Source organism: Eptesicus fuscus, chromosome 2 (genome assembly GCF_027574615.1).
Source record: "Eptesicus fuscus isolate TK198812 chromosome 2, DD_ASM_mEF_20220401, whole genome shotgun sequence".
Classification (NCBI taxonomy): Eukaryota; Metazoa; Chordata; class Mammalia; order Chiroptera; family Vespertilionidae; genus Eptesicus; species Eptesicus fuscus.
Genome location: NC_072474.1, coordinates 67,955,490 through 67,973,701, shown reverse-complemented (window position 1 = coordinate 67,973,701; position 18,212 = coordinate 67,955,490). Strand labels below are relative to the sequence as shown.

Below are 18,212 nucleotides of genomic sequence, written 5' to 3'. Positions count from 1 at the left end.
TCATCAACATCATCATCATCAGTTTTGATTTATCTGAATAGCCTGCTGAAATAGACCTCTGAGAGCATTTACATATCCAATTACCACAGAATGATTATTCACAGCCTTAAAACTGCCTTGCACATAAAAATGCCTGACCTAGCTGAAAGTTCTTAATAATAATTCTTTACACTGTGTAGTGCTCTTAATATTTCAAAAGATTTACATATCCATTTTCTTAATTTGAGCCTCAAAAACAACCCAGTTGAATAAGTGGATTCCAAGTATTATTATCTCCCTTCTACAGATGAGGACTTAGAAGGACATCTTATCTATTAAGGGCTTGTCTAAAGTCAGTCAACTAGTTAGTCTTAGAACTTAGACTGCATCATGGGTGTCACTTCCTGGGCTCAGTGAGACGATCCAGTCTCTCGTTCCTTGATTTGTGGAGGCCAATATCTTTGGGTTGCCGTGAAAATAATCTCAAAGCCATGATTTTTACTTCTGAGAAGGTGTTGTTCTTTGTCGCTTCTACACTGAGGTCGTTAAAAAGTCTTGGGGGGCGTGGGCTGTGGACGGGGAGCCCAGGACACACCAGCAGGCTTGAGCTCACTAATGCGGATTTCCTTATGTTCCCTTGGAAAGAATTTCTGGAAAACAGGCCGGATTCAGAAGCAAGCTTTTCAGTTTACTGAGTTTTCCCTCATAGAGAGTATATGGTAATTATGACCTCAGGGACTCTTTTTTTTTTTTTTTCTTTGTAGGTGGTATGGACTGAATGCTTATATCCTCCCCACCCCCCAAAAAAATTCATATGTTTAAATCTAATCCCCAATGTGATGGCATTTGGAGGTGAAGCCTTTGTGAGGTAATTAAATCATGAGGTTGAAGCCCTCATGAATGGGATTAGTGCCCTTATAAAAGAGACCCCAGAGCCAGCCCTCACCCCTTTTGCCTTGTGAGGACTTAGCAAAAAGGCAGCCATCTGTGATCAGGAAGCATGTTCTCACCAGATACTGAATCTGCCCATGTCTTCATCTCTGACTTCTCAGCCTCCAGAATTGAGAATAATTTCTGTTGTTTATAAGCCACCCAGTCTACAGTATTTCAGTATAGCAGCCTGAATGGAGTAAGACGGGTAGGTATGGATATGGTTTAAAATAATTTTTAAAATGGCCATTGTGATTATCTCTCCACTATCCAATCCACTTTCTCTTACTAGCTACCAACTTTTCATTCAGGTATCCACATCTTCCTTAGGAAGCCATATACTTTGGTAGCCCTGGTTTGCTAGTGTGATTATTAATACACTAGAGGCCCTGTACACAGGCCCTCTAGTGTATTAATCAGTGCTGGTCTGCACCCTCTTGCAGTCCAGGAGCCCTCGGGGGATGTCCACCTGCCAGCTTAGGCCTGCTCCCCTGGAGAGCAGGCCTAAGATGTCAGTCAGCTATCTCTCTGGCAGCCCAGGAGCCCTTGGGGAATGTCCAACTGATGGCTTAGGCCCGCTCCCCGCGGACATCCTTAGCGCTGCTGCGGAGGTGGGAGAGGCTTCTGCCACTACCTGTGCGCTCTCAGCCATCAGCCTGGCTTGTGGCTGAGCGGAGCTCCCCCTGTGGGCGCACACTGACCACCAGGGGGCAGCTCCTGCATTGAGCATCTGCCCCCTGGTGGTCAGTATGCATCATAGGGACTGGTTGTCCCCGGTAATTTGCATATTACCCTTTTATTATATAGGATTATCTATTACTTTCTAAAGCATCTTGGTTTGGCTAACTAAGCACCTTGATGTGTGGGGAAGTTAACTTTACTTCTGACTGTAGGGGTGGGGCATGTTTGATGACCCAGGTCTTAGCTAGTTCATGAAATTTCATACTCTGTCCAACGTGTTGAATCAGGGATGAGCATGGGAAAGAATGTGGGCCAATGAAACAAAGAAATGTTTGCTGCGGGTTCCTTGCTTTTCTTAGATAACTTGGCATCAACCTCTATAGATTGGCCAAATAAATGCATGCTGCTCTGAGAATTGCTGGCAGTTATTTTTATTTTTAAAATTTATTTTTTAAAATTTATCTTTATTGTTGAAAGTATTACAGATGTGCCCCTTTTCCCCACATTGACCCCCCTCCACCTTACTCCTCCCCACCCTCCTCCCCAGGCCTAAGGGGGACCCCAGTGGAAGGTGGAGCTGACGCAGTGAAAGGCAGCATTCTTCAGGATGGGCTAGGGCATGTGGAAGTAACAAACAACCCCCAAATCTTTGTTACTTAACAAAATAAAGTTTATTTCTCACATTATCTGTCCAATGAATGTTGGCAGGGGCTTTTTTTGAAATAGTCACTCAGGGACTTGGGCTTATTGAGGGTTCACCATCTTACAATGCTGCAATCATAAGCTTTGGACTTCACTGAGGCAGGGGAAGGGAGCTTTGCTGTAATCGTTTTGGCCTCAAAGTGCCATAGCCCATTACATAAAACAGTGCTCTCTAATAAAAATAAAATGTGATCCATATGTGCAAGTATTTCGACTAACTCTATTATTGTTGTTCTTTTTATCAAATTTGGAAGTAATGCTTGTTTGCTAAGATTTGTTTGTTTTCCATGCTCTAAATTAGGGTATAATTTATAGACAGTAAAGTTTACCCTCTTTAGTGTACAGTTCTGTGGGTTTCAACAAACATTATAGTCACGTAATTACCATTTCAAGCAAGTTTTTGAACAGTTCCATCTCTCTCCAAAATTACCCTGTGCCCTTTATAGTCAAACCCCCCCTCCGCCCTCTTACCCTCTGCCTCTGGGAACCTCTGATCTGTTTTCTGACCCTCTGGTTTTACCATTCAAGGATGTCACATAAATGGAATCAGAGTTTATAGTTTTTTGAGTCTGGCTTCTTTCATTTATCCTAATGTATTTGAGATTCACCTGTGCTGTGGTGTGTATCAGTAGTTTGTTCTTTTTCGTTGCTGACTGGTATTCCATTGTATAAGTATGCCACCATTTGTGTGTTCATGTCCCAGATGAGGGGCGTTTGGGTTGTTCCTAGTTTTGGTGACTAATAAAGCCAAAGTAAACATTCATGTTTTGTGGAAACATGAATCTTCATTTCCCTTGGGTAAATATTTAGGTGTGGGACGGCTATGCCATATGGTAACTTCATAAGAAACTGCCAAACTTTTCTAATGTGTCTGCACCCTTTTGCATTAACACCAGCAAAACATATGAGAGTTCCAGTTGTTCTACATCCTTGTCAGTTTTTAAAAAAATATATATTTTATTGATTTCAGAGAGGAAGGGAGAGAGAGAGAGAGAGAGATAGAGACATCAATGATGAGAGAGAATCACTGATCGTCTGCCTCCCGCACGCCTCACACTGGGGATGGAGCCCACAACCTGGGCATGTGCCCTGACCGGGAATTGAACTGTGACCTCCTGGTTCATAGATCAACACTCAGCCACTGATCCACACCAGCTGGGCTCAGTATTTTTTTCTAATTGCCATGGCTATGTTGTATTTATTACCGGCGTTGATTAGCTAGTTAGGTTATTCAAGGTGGTTGAGGTGTAACTAGAAGATAATTGGTGATACAGAGAACAACAAAGTTTTTTAAAAAATATTTAGAAGTTAGTATGCAATGGTGAAGTGCAGGATGAATCAGGCCCAGAATTATAGGACTTTTATTTGTAAAACAAAGCCAGTGTAATCTGCGCAGAAAAAAAAATTGATTAAATGTGCTGAGATGACCTAGCAACTTTCCTTTATTGGCTGCTGTGACCATTTGTCATTTTTAGTGGTCGCTGATGTTTGGCTTTCTGCTATGTTGTTGTGGTAGGCAAGGGGTTATATTAAAATTATTAACCACTGATGAAGCGAGGGTATTGACCAGTGGAAAAGACTGAATCAGTGTGTAAGGATTGGGTGGCTGTTCCAAATGGGGTTTTTGTTTATTTTATCCCAGGAAAAAAATTTTAGATAAAAAGCCCTTTTTTTTTTTTCTCTCTCTCTTGGTTTTGGTCTTACATGTCCTTCTAGGAACACTACTGGGGGATCTACCATTTTCCACAAAAATAAATGGTCAGTGACCACTCCCTTTCTGCAAAACAATGTCCACATTCATAAAAAAGGATTAGTATCCTGAATATATAAAAAAGCTTATAATTCTACATAAAGTGAAAAAAAAAACCCTATTTACACACACACAAAGAAATACAGTAAGTATAAGAAAAAGTTTTACCTTACCAGAGAGCAAAGAAATGAAAATTTAAAAAAATACCTGTATTTCACTTGTCTAACATCTGTGAAGTGGCTAACTTGTGTCAGGTATGGTGTTTTTATCTTATTTAATGCAAAAAAAAAAAAAAAAAGAAGTCCTGTAAGGTGGCACTATTACAATGTCTATTTCCTAGACAGGGAATGGGAGGTTCAGGGAGGTTAATATGTCTGAGGTAACAAAGTGGTATTAAGCAAAATGCTATTTTACCTTTTGAATTTGCGAAGATTAAATGATTGTATGAAAATGAAAAATATGCCTGCTTCTCACCCAGCAATTTCACCTATAAAGTTTATCCTAGGGAGATAATTAGGTAAGTGCATAAAGAACTTTTATAAAGATGTTTTAGTGCTGTATTATTTATAACAGCAAAAAATTGGAAACAACGTAAATGTTCTTCAAAAGAGTTTGGCTAAATAGGTAAAGACATATCTATACAGTGTAAACCCAAGCAGCACTTAAGAATGAGGTAGAGCATTATGACTTGGCTTAGAAACGTGTGGCCTCGCTATTTTGTTCAGTGGGAGAAAAAAGGCAGGTTACAAAATAGCATGTAAACCCTGACTCTATTGTTATAAAAAATAATTATATTTGTTAAACACAGAAAAGTGCCAGAATGTATTTTCCGTGGATATCCTGTGTGTGTGTGTGTGTGTGTGTGTGTGTGTGTGTGTGTGTGTGGAGAGGGGAGGAGAAGGGTTTTAGATTATAGCAGAGCCCATCAGTTTATACTCTGCATTATTTGACTATTCTTTTCTGATGTAAGTATTTGAAGCAGAAAAAAAAGGCAACAAATATTGTCACATGTTGAAAATGACAAGCCAGAACAAATGCACTAGTACTGCAGGAACACTGCCGGAGCAGGTGGAAGGAATTCAGAGAAGGCACATATAGGAGAAAGGTACAAGACTTAATACTTAGAGTGGGGTTGTACAGAGAAAAGACCATGAGAGGCAGAGGAAAGGGGGAACGGAGGGAGAAGGGGAAAGGAGAGCAAAGTGGAAGAGCAGCAAAGTGGAGCAAAGACAGGTTGGAGAAACAGTAGAGCATCTGCCATGAAGGTCAGCAAAGCTGAGTGTTAGTTGAGAAGGTTCAACCTGGGGCTTTGGCGAGAATGAGCTGGTGTAGCTGCCGAGAGTTAAGAGGGTTAGAGCGTGGGCTCTGGAGTGGGGCAGTACAGTGGTGCTCACTAAACATCCATGTGTTCCCCTGTGGGCCCCAGCCCTTCCTGCAGTCAGGTTGGGGTCATGCGACTTATTCTTGTCACAGGATGCTTGAGAGAAAGACTTAGGTACTGCGACGCCTCTATCACTCTCTTGCCCAGATGCAGAAGCAGTGCCTGTGTTCCATGATGGCCTTGCAACAAGAAGTCATCAATATCAGTGGCCACCTATGGGCAGTGGCCAGGATGTAATTGAGAAATGAATGTTTGTTGTTTCAAGACACTGCATTGTGGGGGTTTGTCTGTTACTGCAACTAGAGTTGCTTGCTCTAATATGCTTTGTCATTTATTAGCTGTCTACTAGTAATTCTGGACAGATTATTTAACCCTCTGAACATTAATGATTTCTCCTGTAAATGGAAAAAATAATAGTACCTATCTCACAAGGCTACTGGAGATCAAGTGGGAAAGTGTACAGTGTTAGGAACAAAGTATTCAGTATGTGTTAGCTGTTCTTGCTGTTATCACTATCATTTACAGCAGGAATTGATAAATCAGTCCCTCAAGGCCAGGGAAATGTCAGTGGATGGCAGCAGGGCTGAGCCAAGGAGATATTGTGGGACATATTAACAGAAGTTGTGGAATCCAGACGTGTGAATGAAGAGCACTGAAGATATAGACCCAAGTATCTGGCTAGTGAACTGCCAACTCCCTGTCACTGGAAGCACTGGTTGCTGAAAGAAAGCACTCATAAGTAGAGGTTAGCTGATAGAGATGAGCTAGTTCTGAGTAGCTGCATATCTAGAAAAATGCTTACTAAACTTCCACCATAATGAAATAGGCTGTGCTAATATAATTCTTTTTCCAATATCTCAATTTAAATGGACACCCAATATGCCTAATATTACTAAATTGTTAGTTGATCCTTTTAACCATTTGGTCATCCAAGGATCTTGGTACAGGGACTCTGGGGCTACCAACTAGCTCTCTGTCTAATTAGGGTAAAGGAGGATGATTCTAGTGAGCCAGTGTGTGCCCCTGTGCCAGGCTGGTGGGGGAAAGGGGATGCTATTTATAAATATAGCATATGATGAATTCGGGGAAACTTGGTGATGCAATTCTGCCCCTCCCTTCCCTCCTTCTTTCATTTCCTTTCCCTTTTTAAAAAGTAGCACATTTGCATTTAACATAAAAATAACAGATGTCTTATTGAGACTAATTCGAGTGCCATGATTGTATGAATATATTTTTTTTTTTATAAAATCAAATTGACTCTTGGAAGAGCAAATTGTCTAAGTTACTCTTAGTCAGTGGTGGCTCCAAAGCTTCTATAAGGAGTGGGAGGGGTAGTAACACTGTTGGAAGCGGAGTTTTCAGAGCACTTTACCAGGGAGTGAGAAAATGTCAACTTTCTAAAGAAAAGAGGGAGGGGATCCTTTTTGGGGGCGGGGTTTAAGACACCCAACTTCACTTGATATGGTCACTGCTCTCAGGGACTTACTATTTTTCTCAGTCCATTCTGTCAACAGACTTATTTATTTATTTTTAAAATATATTTTATTGATTTTTTACAGAGAGGAAGAGAGAGGGATAGAGAGTTAGAAACTTCGATGAGAGAGAAACATCGATCAGCCGCCTCCTGCACACTCCCTACTGGGGATGTGCACGCAACCAAGGCATATGCCCTTGACCGGAATCGAACCCGGGACCCTTGAGTCCGCAGGCCGACGCTCTATCCACTGAGCCAAACCGGTTTCGGCAGTCAGCAGACTTTTAATGACTTGTAATCTACTATGTGCTTCGAATATACAAAGCCGAAAAACAGCCTCTGTCCCTGAGGCCACCACAACCCAGGGGAGCCAGAGAGCCAGTTGCACAACACCTGGGCCTCTCAGCACTCAAAAACCAGGGCCAGGTTGTCAGAGGTTTCCTCTTAGTTCTGGGGAAAGAGTAGTCCCCGGGATCCGCCAGTTACAACTTAATGAGTTAAACAGTGGGACCCCTCTTGGCGTTCAACGCTGGGACAAACTCCACTCCTCGGACAAACTCCCTCCATCAGGCTCCTCCATCCATCGCAGGTCAGCAGAGCGGCCCAGGGTGTCTCTTCTCTGGGCCAATCAGAAGCCAGCCAGCCAGCATCTCCTAGATGCAACCATTCTCATCTTAAAGAATGCTTATTTAACCTTAGCTCAGCTAGTTTTATTTGGTAAAACAACAAACAAACAACAAACAAACAACAACAACAAAACAGCTGCCGTTACTCAGTGCTGACCAGGAATCAGGGCCTCTGCTCTGTAGGTGTGCGCGGGAGTCTGCCTGGCCCTGACATTTCCTTCCCAGTCGGGGGCGTGTGGGGGCGCGGCTGCAGCCACCGCGCAGAGACCGCATCCCGGAGAGGTGGAGGTGCCTTCGCGGTGGGAGGCCCCGCTAGGACACACACGCCAGGACCCTCCCAGGCTGCTGGGTAAACCCACGACGCGGCGACGGAGGGTCCCAGAGCGAGGAAGATGGATCCGGTCCGCCTCTCGCACTTAGTCCAGCAGGAGTGGCGGGGTGTGGGGGTGCGGGTAGCGCCAGGGCCTCTGAATGTGGGTGTACCTTACTCCGGAGTGGGTCTCTCCCGGCGCGAGGGGCGTGGACCCGGCTCGCACCATCCCCAGCTGTGCCTGAGCAAGGACCGCGCCACCTCCCCTCCCACCCCCTCCCCGGTGTGACCACTTTGGATCCCGCTCCAGACAAAGGCCATCTGAACTCCGGCAGAACGTATGAGGGGATCAGGTTGCTCTCTAGGTTTTCCCCCTCACCACCACCCCTCCCCGCGTCCCCTCTTCCCCACGTGACTCTCTGGAATCTTTGCCAAAAGCTCCGCGTCCCTGGGTCCATTTTCACGCCCAACACCGGAGAGAGGAGAGAGGGGAGGGAGGCGAAGGGAGGCGGAGCGTGCCGTTTACACGCGGGCCTCCGAAGGGGGGCCTTATTCTGCGCGTCTCCGGGCTCTCGGGTGTGAGTGGCATTGAGTTCGGGGGTTCTCTCCAGCCCCTGTAGCTCTGTCCTCCGCGCATTTACAAGTATGGCTCCTCCTCCACTCCCGTAAGCACACCTCGACCCCGCAGACCGGCTCCGCGGCGTTCAGTGCGGAGGTAGCTGTGGGCGTGGAGCGAGCCGCGCCGCCACAGCCCTCCTCGCCGCGGCGGTGGGGGTCGGGGGCGAGCAGAGTAGCTGCAGCGCCCCCCGCGCCGCCGCCCGGGTCTCTGCTCGGAAGCGCCAGGACCTTCTGCTGCAGGGAGCGCAGCCCGAGGCGGCGCCCAGCGGCTGCAGCGCCCGCCACTCCCCGGAGCCGCCCGCAGCGGCCGCGACTCCCCGGAGCCGCCCGCAGCGCAGCGCAGCGCAGCCCAAAGTTTCTTGCGAGCGGCCCCCCGCCGCCAAGGTCCGCCGAGCCCCGCGGCCCGCGTGAAGGGTGGGTGGGTGGGTCCTTCCGGGCTCCTGGCGACCCCCTCTGCCGACGCAGCGCCGACGTCAGGTGTCTAGCGAACTTTCAAAAGCTGCTGCCGGCGCACCCGCGCGGGGATCTCCACGGTGGGGGACCCCGGAGCGGAAGGCTCAGGCCTCAGGGAAATGCTGGGTGATCCCCTCAGCCCGTGACCCGCAACTTTCCGGCGAGACCGCCCCGGAGAACTGCGCTTCGCCTCTTCCCGAGCTCAGCCCGCGTTGGCGCCCGGCTTTGCTGGAGGGCTGGGCAGAGAGCGGATTGGATCCCGCGCCCACCCCGGCGCCTCCGGGGCTGGTGGGAGAGAGCTCTCCATCGCCGCCTTCCCCAGGAGGCGGCCGCCGTCCCCCTCCGCCCCCCCGCCTGCAGCCAGCGTTTCGGCCGAGAGCGGGCTCTTGGATGCTGACGGCTGGGCTCCTCCAGCGTGGGTGCCGCGGCGGCGATGGGTGTCTTCCAAGTGTGGCTCGGGGTGGCCCTAGCGCTGGCGGAATTTGCAGTATTGCCTCATCGCTCTGAAGGTGAGAGCGCGGCGGGGCGTGTGTGTGTGTGTGTGTGTGTGTCCGTGCTGTCTAACAAACCCAGCGGGTTCATGGTAGGGTGGGCCAGGTGAAAGTTTTTTTTGGGGGGTGGGTGGGTGGGAATAGAACAGGAGTGGGCTTTTCCGGAGACTTCCACTCCTGGTTGTTTTGCATTCGGATCACCACCAGCCAGCCGGTCTCCCGTCTCGCGCTCTCCGCCCTCAGTGCATTTGGGTGGGTGGGTGCCGGGGTGAGGTGGGAATCTCTGAAATTGGATTCTCTATTTTTCCCACTGCCCCGCGGCCCCCGATGGAAAGCAACTACCTGGAGCGTAGGTGCCGAGCGAGCGAGTGCTCTTAACCTGCGTGAAAACACGTTTTTTCTGCTCCCGGGAAACGTACCATCGGCACCCGAAGCCCCCGCGGCTCTCCCGCCCTCCTCGTCCCCCTACGTCTCCCCTTACAGTCCAGTGGAGACTTTGTGACCCGCTGCTTAGAGCGTGCTCTGGACGCAGGCAATTCCATGGCGCGAGAAGACGCCTCGCCAGCGCGGGGAAGCAGGAGGCTTCCTGCCTGGAGAGGAGGCGGTTAATAAGTTTAGCCCAATTCTCCGCCTTAGCCCCCTGCCTCCGACTTTCCTTCCAGAACACCCCGCAGCTGGGGGAGGGAAAGGAGGCTGTGGGGATTGTTGTCGCCATGATAGCAAAAGCAGTCTGGGCGCAGGGAAATAAATGAATCAATAAGTAAATCAAGATCTGGGGAGGGTCGTGGGGTGGCGGGCCCCGGGACGCGAGGCGTCCCCAGCTCCCACCTGCTCCGGGGAGCCGGGGAAGTCGCCTGGCTAGCGCGCAGGGAGCGGGCAGGGGGCCGGCGGGCTGGAAGGAAGACGGCTCCTTCCTCAGCGCTCGGCTTCCCCTCTCGGCTCTCCATTCATTATTCATCCAGCTGCGGGAGGAAGAGTTCACCTGCCCCGCCGCGAATCAGAGCCGCAGCCTCGGCGGCGGCGTGCGCGGCGCGGGGCGGGGCGCCCTCTCAGTCCTGGTGCCGCGTGGGGGCCGCTCGCGGGTGCTGAGCCCCGGCGCGGGACTAGGGACGGCGGCTGGTCCCCCCTCCCCCTCCCCCCGGAGGACAAAGCCCTGCCTTGGGTCGACCTCCAGCCACCAGGGCAGGTGCCTTTTCCTTGCTAGTTTCCCGGGACAAAGTGGCACAGCCTGGGAAGTCCGTGCAGAGCTGTGAGGACTTGCCCGTGGATAAAGGTACTGCCTGCCCGCACCCTCCCAGGAAGTATGTCAGACGTGTTCTTTCCCCGCGAAAAGCACGTCTGAGGCCTGTGCAGCCTTCCTTCAAACAGGGCAGACCTGTAGAAACATGTCTGCATTATATATGTGCGTGTGTATGTGCACACTTTAAAAAAAACAAAACTTATGGGGCTTAATTATGACAGTAAACCCAGATGGGAGAATCGACCCAGGCCACCCAAATCAGAACTCGAGACTTAGAAAAACGACGTTTTCGTTTGGTGGTGACAGTGTCTTATTCAGAGTCACATCCCAGCAGCGCAGAAAAAACGTGCTATCTTTCCCAGATAGCTCACCAGGGGGCAGTTGGAATGAGTCAGTTTTACAAAACCAAATCTTTTGAATTACAAAAGCCATTATTATTAAGAGCCTGCAGGGTTCACTCTTTGGAAGACTGGTTGATATATTGGGCAAAGTTTAAGAAACTTTTGAAGGGGGAGGAGGAGTGCAGGGCACAAGGGAGCTATTCTTCCAAAGCCCAAAGCCAGCAGGCAGATATCCCCTGAGGGGTCCCAGACTGCCAGAGGGTACAGACTGACCCCCCACCCCCCCAATGTGTGAATTTTGTGCACCTGGCCTCTAGCTATTGATAAAGGCCTGGTTCCCATCATCCTCACTTAACTGAGGGCTTAGGATGGGTCCTAGTTATTCTTATATCTCCAACTCAGCTCCTACTATACAGTAGGTGCTTAAAAATATTGGGTAGATGAACAAGTATTGCCAAATCATATTCTTTTGAACTCAGATGGACTGGCTTCCCCCATAAGCTTCCCTATGACTTTGAATGAATCACCTAACTTCTTTGGGTTGTGGTTACCTGTCTTACCAAATGCAGAGTTGGACAAGTGATAGTTCTAAAATACTTTTGCTAATCGTCCAGCATAGGGGGGGGGAAATCAATATTTGCTGTCTTATTCTGTGGTCAGTTGCAACTTTCTCAATCTGAATTTTATTTTAATTATTAAGAGAAAAATGAATCATCGGCACAGATAATGTACATTGTCTTATATTGCCATCTGACAAACTACTATGGTTTGAGAACTATATAAAATTAAGATGTTACAGAAACACTTCTAGCAAACATGGCTGCTTTTTGAATCTGACTAGTTCTGCCATGGAATTTTCTGGAGAAGTGCATCTTGAGTTATATGGATGGGGAAGTCCTGTGAACTTACACGACAGAACATGTTGGCTTGGGGATAGGAAAAGACTACTTAATTGGCGGTTAAGAGAACTGAATTCTAGCCTGTGTCCCATCACTCCCCATGTGACTTCCTCCAATCCCACAATCTCCCAGGCTTTCCATTAAATGTCAGTAACAGAATGCAGTGAAAAGATCAGTAGATAGTGTGTTTTATTCAAGGGCGTTCCAGCATGTTTGCTTCTACTCTTGGCTGAAGAGTTTCTTCTGTGTAAGATTCAATGCTTAAAACTCAGTATTAAGGAAGAGAAGGCATTGGCTAGGAAAAATAGTCTCTCTTCATTTTTTTTAATTTATTCTACCAATCTTTATTGTGAGCTTATGTGTGAGGTTATTTCTGTTAGGGGGATACAAACATAAAATAATAAACCTGCCCTTAGGAATTTAAATATCCAGAAATCGTCAGTTCCATAAAGTAGCAGGAGGGGTATGTGAACATTGGCCCTTGGTGGGTTTCCCAGTATTGAATAATTGCAACTTTGCATCTTTTGGCTTTGGCAGCCACCTGCTAGTAGAAATAGAGAGGTGTTGAATTGTCATAGGGTCTTGATTCCATCATATTACATTTCTCCTCTGGGGATTGGATTTTGGGTGTCACGCACCGAATATTCCTTATTTAGTGAGGGCTCAGCCATCTGCATTCACTGTTGTGGACTTGAGTGGCAATATCACTCAATTTTGCTCAGGCACAAGTAATCATAAAGCTTCCGGGAGAGGGGAGGGGACTTCCACTGGCAAAGTTAGAGCCCTGTGCCAAATCTTAGAATAGTTCAAGAACAGTTGGCCCATTTTCATTTTAACTACTTTATTAATTGATCTGAATCCTGATTGACAATAAACAGGATGTGGATAGTCCTGTCAGTTTAGAAAATGGATCTGCTTTAACTGTTTCACAGTGTACAAGCCGTATGTTGAACTGTAACACAACATAAAGCTCAAACATTTAAATGGCAACATGTGGCTGCTTGTTCCTAAGGAGTCATATTTTTGTGATACCATGCCCTCCAAGTCTCTTCATATCTTATGGTCATATCTGTTCTTTGAACTAATGGGTCTGACTTTTGTTTGGATTTGACTTCTCTAACTTACTTAGTTTACCAGGTTCTGTTTCTATAGTGAATAATACTGGTGCAAATTATAGCTCAAGTTTTATCTGTAAACTTTAAATTCTATAGAGGAGCACATTATAATGTGCAAAAGGGCTTAAAAGCAGACACTTACTTATTTAAATGACTAGTGTTCCCGTTGCAGGAAAAATCCTGCAATAGGATTTCCTGCTGCACTCTACCCCGCCTCCGTTCCTCTCTTGTCGCCCGCCTCGCCTTCTCCTCCAGCCCGCCTGCGTTTCCCTTCGCGCCCGGCCCCACCTCCGCTCCGCCCTTGTCGCCCACCCCGCCTTCTCCTCCAGCCCGCCTGCGTTTCCCTTCTCCCCCGGCCCCGCCTCCGCTCCGCCCTTGCCGCCCGACCTGCCTTCTCCTCCAGCCTGCCCGCGTTTCCCTTCGCCCCCGGCCCTGACTTCGCTCCTCCCTTCTCCTTCCCCCCGCCCCCCTGGCTTGCTTGCTTCTTCGAAGCTTTACTCCCTTTTGCAGCTCTTGGCTTCTTTCGACACTGTCTTGATATGCAAATTAGCCACCATCTTTGTTGGGGTAATTTGCATACTCGTCCTGATTGGTTGGTGGGCGTGGCTTGGCTGGTGGGCATGGCTTAGGTGTAGCGAAGGTGCGGTCAATTTGCATATTTGTCTATTATTAGATTAGATATGAAGTAACATCTTGCCTATGAAACTTGCAAGAAAGGAGCCAACCACCTGGGAGGAAGACCTCAGGAGCTCAGCTTCCTTCTTGGTGCACATGATCACTTCACCCTGCAAAACTTCATACGCTTTCTCACAGAGTGCTAGAAATTAAATCAGCTAGCATCTCAGCTGTATTCGATGCCCTGGCACTGGCAAAGATCTTGGTCAGAGAACTCCAGCTCCTGTTGTCTGATTTGTCTTGTTTTCCCTTGAAGAAGGTCTGTTTCTCCTTCTAGATGAACAACATCTGTCAGAAGTCACCTGGAGGAGTTTCTTTTAAAGTTCAAATCCTATCTAATAAAGAGGGAATATGCAAATTGACCATCATACTGTCACAAAGACAGCGGTGCCCATAGCCACAAGATGGCAGTGCCTAGTCCCCTCAGCCCCGCTGGAGTCCCCCAGTCCTTTCTGCCCTGCTGGGGGGGAAGGGGGTGGGGTGGGTGGCAGGCGCACAGTGCGGCCGGACCTGCCCTCAGCCCCCCTAGCCGCCCAGGGCCGGCCCTAAGTGCAGGCAAGCCTTGGATGGCGGCTGCCCAGGCGCCCAGGGCCACCCGAGCTTAGGTAACCAGGGCTGGCCGAGGCTTGCGCTGCCGGCAGTGGCAGCAGCAGAGGTGTGATGGGGCGTCACCTTCCCCTGATCACTGGGTTGCCTCCTGCCCCTGAAGGCTCCCAGACTGTGAGAGGGGGCAGGCTGGGCTGAGGGACCCCCCCTCCAGTGCATGAATTTTCATGCACCGGGCCTCTAGTAAAGTCATAAATGTAAACCTCAGATAGAGCTGCAATCATTCCAGTACTCCTTAAGAAAGAAAGTGATGAGTGGAGTGAGTAATTTTGTTTTCCACATTATATGAGTTGATCGATGATGGAAAAGGCCTGTGTGCTAGGTCAGAACCCGAAGCTGCCCCCAGCAGCCAATGCCAGCAAGCCTCCCAACTTCATCTGCTGCTGGGTGTGAAGCATGTGCTAGTGTGGGAGAAATATGCTTGCTTGGAGGACTGCATCTGGCCATGGGTGGTGATAAATGTTTGATAGGACTGGGCATCACTGGAATGCTTTATTTTCTCTAGAGAGTAGAAATGAGGTTTTGGAAGCTGTGTTAATGGAGACTCATTTGTGCAGCTGCCTTCCGGGGAAAGCTGTTCTGGTTTAGGAAAGCCCTCAGAGGGCAAAGCTTATTCTTTTGGAATTGTACATCATGGAGCGACCCACATTGAGCTATTTCCCTTTCCTAATGATGGAATTTACCAGCACTTACACGCCATTTTTGACTTGAGTCTCTAGCAGATGTTTGGCTTAGCCAAATGTGTATGTGGTGGCACACACTCAATGCTGCTTTATTTATTTATTTATTTTTTTATGTTATAGTGAGTTTATAGCATCCACCTAAAACTTCCAGAAGTGGACTTTGATGTGGGTACTTGAATACTTCTTCAGATACTTGATTTCTTTTGGAGCTTTGAAAAGATATTGGCTTGTGTAAAGTAATGCTATGGAGGAGGGCAATGAAATTATTTGAGGATAGTCTCATTCTAATGGTTAAATTTTGTTGTTTATTCTCAAGGTTAAATTTTGTTAAATTGTGCCTAAGTGATGATCTTTATGTTTATTTTTAAACATCAGAAGTAATTAAATATATTCATTTAATTTAGAAATGCAGTTGTCTTGATATATATTTATTTGAGCTATGTATGATTATTTTATATATAGGGTGGGACAAAAGTAGGTTTGTAGTTGTTCACATGGAAAATAATACAATAATCAATAAGTAATAATACAATAATAAACTCTGTTTTGCATACTCACAACTGTAAATCTACTTTTGCCCCACTCTGTGTACACATATATATCATATATGAATATTTATGCTTTTTAATGACATACTATAGACTGAAATACTACGTCTTAGGAACAGGGTTTCTTAAAGAAAAATAAGTCAGTCGGACTCAAGGTTTTTATCTTGAGTTATTCTTATTTGAATGTCAAGGGCACAAAAGTTATTTCAGTAAATTTGCCTACAGAGATCTTTGATTCAAACGCTAAGTGTAAATAGCCATCTCATTTTTTTTTTTGAAGATTGTTCTTAATTCCATTATTAGTGGATAAGATAGACCAGTCCTTTCCTGGTTAATATTTTTGAATGATGTGTTGAAGGCCAAGCACTGTAGTAAAATTAAAATGTTTCCTTCCCTCTTTGGACACCAAGTGTGGCATGGTGTGAAGCTGTGCTTCTGCTAATCCAGTCTCTGTGCAGCCTCAGTTTCTGAGAGAGTAGCTGTTAGCACACTACCCACATGTTCCTAGATTAAAGCAACACCTATTGTGCTGTTCAAACATTGGTTGGGAATGTATGTGTATGTTTTTGTTAATTAATGTTGTAATTTCACATTGTTTTCAAATATAAAGCTTAGAAAAGATTTATTTTATGATACACTAGTTATTCAGAATATATAGGCTGTCCCATTCAAATTCAGCCTTATTTTCTAACAGAAGCAAATCTGTGGGGCTAGATACAACACTTCCACATCCTTAACAAGGCTGTCACAAGGAAGTACACAAGAATGAATTTACAAACCGTTGATGTAGGCACAAAGTGCTATGAGCTCAAAGGAGAAAGGGCATAATCCTATGGACTGGAAAGCTTCATGAAGGAGATGGGAGCATGTTCAATGAACTTGAGTAGACCAAATGCATCTCCTGCAGGTAACACAGATGAGCAAAGGCATTGAAATATGAACGCATTATCACAGGATCCTAAGTTGGCCTCTTGAGTTGGGCTGGAGAACTTGTGTTAGCAAAGAGTGGCAGAGAAGCCTGGATAAGTCAATTGGGACTGGATTATGGAGGCTTTGCTGATTTATCACAAATGAAAATAGACACCGTAATTATAGCATGTCATTATAAATGCATTTATTTTAAAACTCAAATACTAAATATTAATGATGCTTTTTCTCATGTATATACAAGAAATCTTATTTTGGTGTATGAGGTTATTTCCCCCAGGGTCAGGATGCTCAAGTTTTTAAGGTTTTGGGAAGTGCAGTTTGCTGATTATGATGCATATAGACGCAATATTTCCGTAAGTCTGCCGGGGCAGTGCCAGTTGGCTTGCTATGCATCCCTTTTAATTCTTATTTTGTTTTCTCCACAGGTGCTTGTGTCTATCAGGGTTCCTTGTTGGCGGTAGGTCATTCTTAATATTTTTTGGCTTATTTCTTTTGAATGTAAAATGCTCGACTGAGGTTATTGAGTGAGTGAGGTGACCCTGTCAATCTGAAATATGTTTATTTTCCTTCGAAGTTTGAGGATTATCCCTCATCCTGGCACAATCATACTCAATTACTTGATACCTTTTTCAGAGTGAATTAGTTCCATTCGGATACTCAGGTATTGGAGGAGAAGTATAAACACTCTGCACAATTTGCATTCCACGGCTGTCGTTTGTGTTTTTTCAATCAGAGAGAAAATTAGATCCCGTTCTCTTGTCAGATATGCACTAGGGCACAATTTGTTTATCTTCCTGTTGCATTTGCCTCTTCTCTTGAACCCTCTCCAAAAAAAGGTATGATTATTAAATTGAGTGCAATGTGGAGGATCCTTGACTGTTGCTTTGAATGATAAATTTAAGATTTGGTAAACAACAAACAAATTAACATTTTATTGCTGAAACTTTGCCATGTAGAGTAGAATTGATTTTGAATTTAAAGTCAGGATGACTTGGGGGAAAAGCTGAGGCAAGTCTCATGCATTTCTTTTCATTAATAATGTACTATGGTGCATAACAGTGTGTTAAAGCCTTATTGAAAAAACTGTCTATGCTCCATCAACTCTAATAAATGGTGTGACAAGTCATTCTTCACCACTTTTTTATTCTGGTTTAATAAATGCTGTAATAAAAACAGAACTGAAATGGTTGGAACGGGTTTGCTCATTTCCATCACAACTTGCTGTTGACATGTGTGATATTAATAAGTCATCTTGGATTATCCTTGTGGTGTTGAAATAGATGAGAAATTTCTGAAATATCTAGGAGTCCAGATAATTGTAGGTGTTTACAGTAATATTCTTGAATCTGAACTTTATGTAATATAGTAACTGGAGATTTATGGGATTTTTTTTTCTTCCTTATGTTTCTCTATTGAAGAATCAGGAAAAAGCCATTTTCCTGTCTTTCTCTTAAAAACCTACTTTTCCTTCTGTTTATTCTTTAATACCTTTTAGGACTCATTTTAAAATCAATGTGCTTTAAAGTACATCATCAGTTTTGGGGAGCTATAGTAGCTATTATAGACAAGTCAGTTATCCATGTTAATACAAAGAAAATTGCTTATTGTATAGAGTGTTTCATAATTTTTCAATATATTTTCATAGCTATTGATCCACCTGATACTTACAATAGACCAGTGAAATAAGCAAGCCACACATTAGTTTACACCTTCCCCCTTTTTAACAAAGAACCAAGGATGAGAGAAAGATTAAGAGATTTGCTAAAGGTAATTGACTATT

At 45.8% G+C, this 18,212-nt stretch overlaps 1 protein-coding gene across 1 annotated transcript in view; it reads left to right on the top strand.

Annotated features, from left to right (window-relative positions):
• The first annotated feature begins 9,337 nt into the window (after nucleotides 1-9,337).
• The window catches only part of FRAS1 (Fraser extracellular matrix complex subunit 1), a 440,116-nt gene continuing 431,241 nt past the window's right edge, over nucleotides 9,338-18,212 (top strand). Inside the window, exons 1-2 of the mRNA XM_008143649.3 lie at nucleotides 9,338-9,413; nucleotides 16,858-16,889. Coding sequence (XP_008141871.2) covers nucleotides 9,338-9,413; nucleotides 16,858-16,889 — 108 coding nt within the window. The remainder of the gene's footprint in view (nucleotides 9,414-16,857; nucleotides 16,890-18,212) is intronic.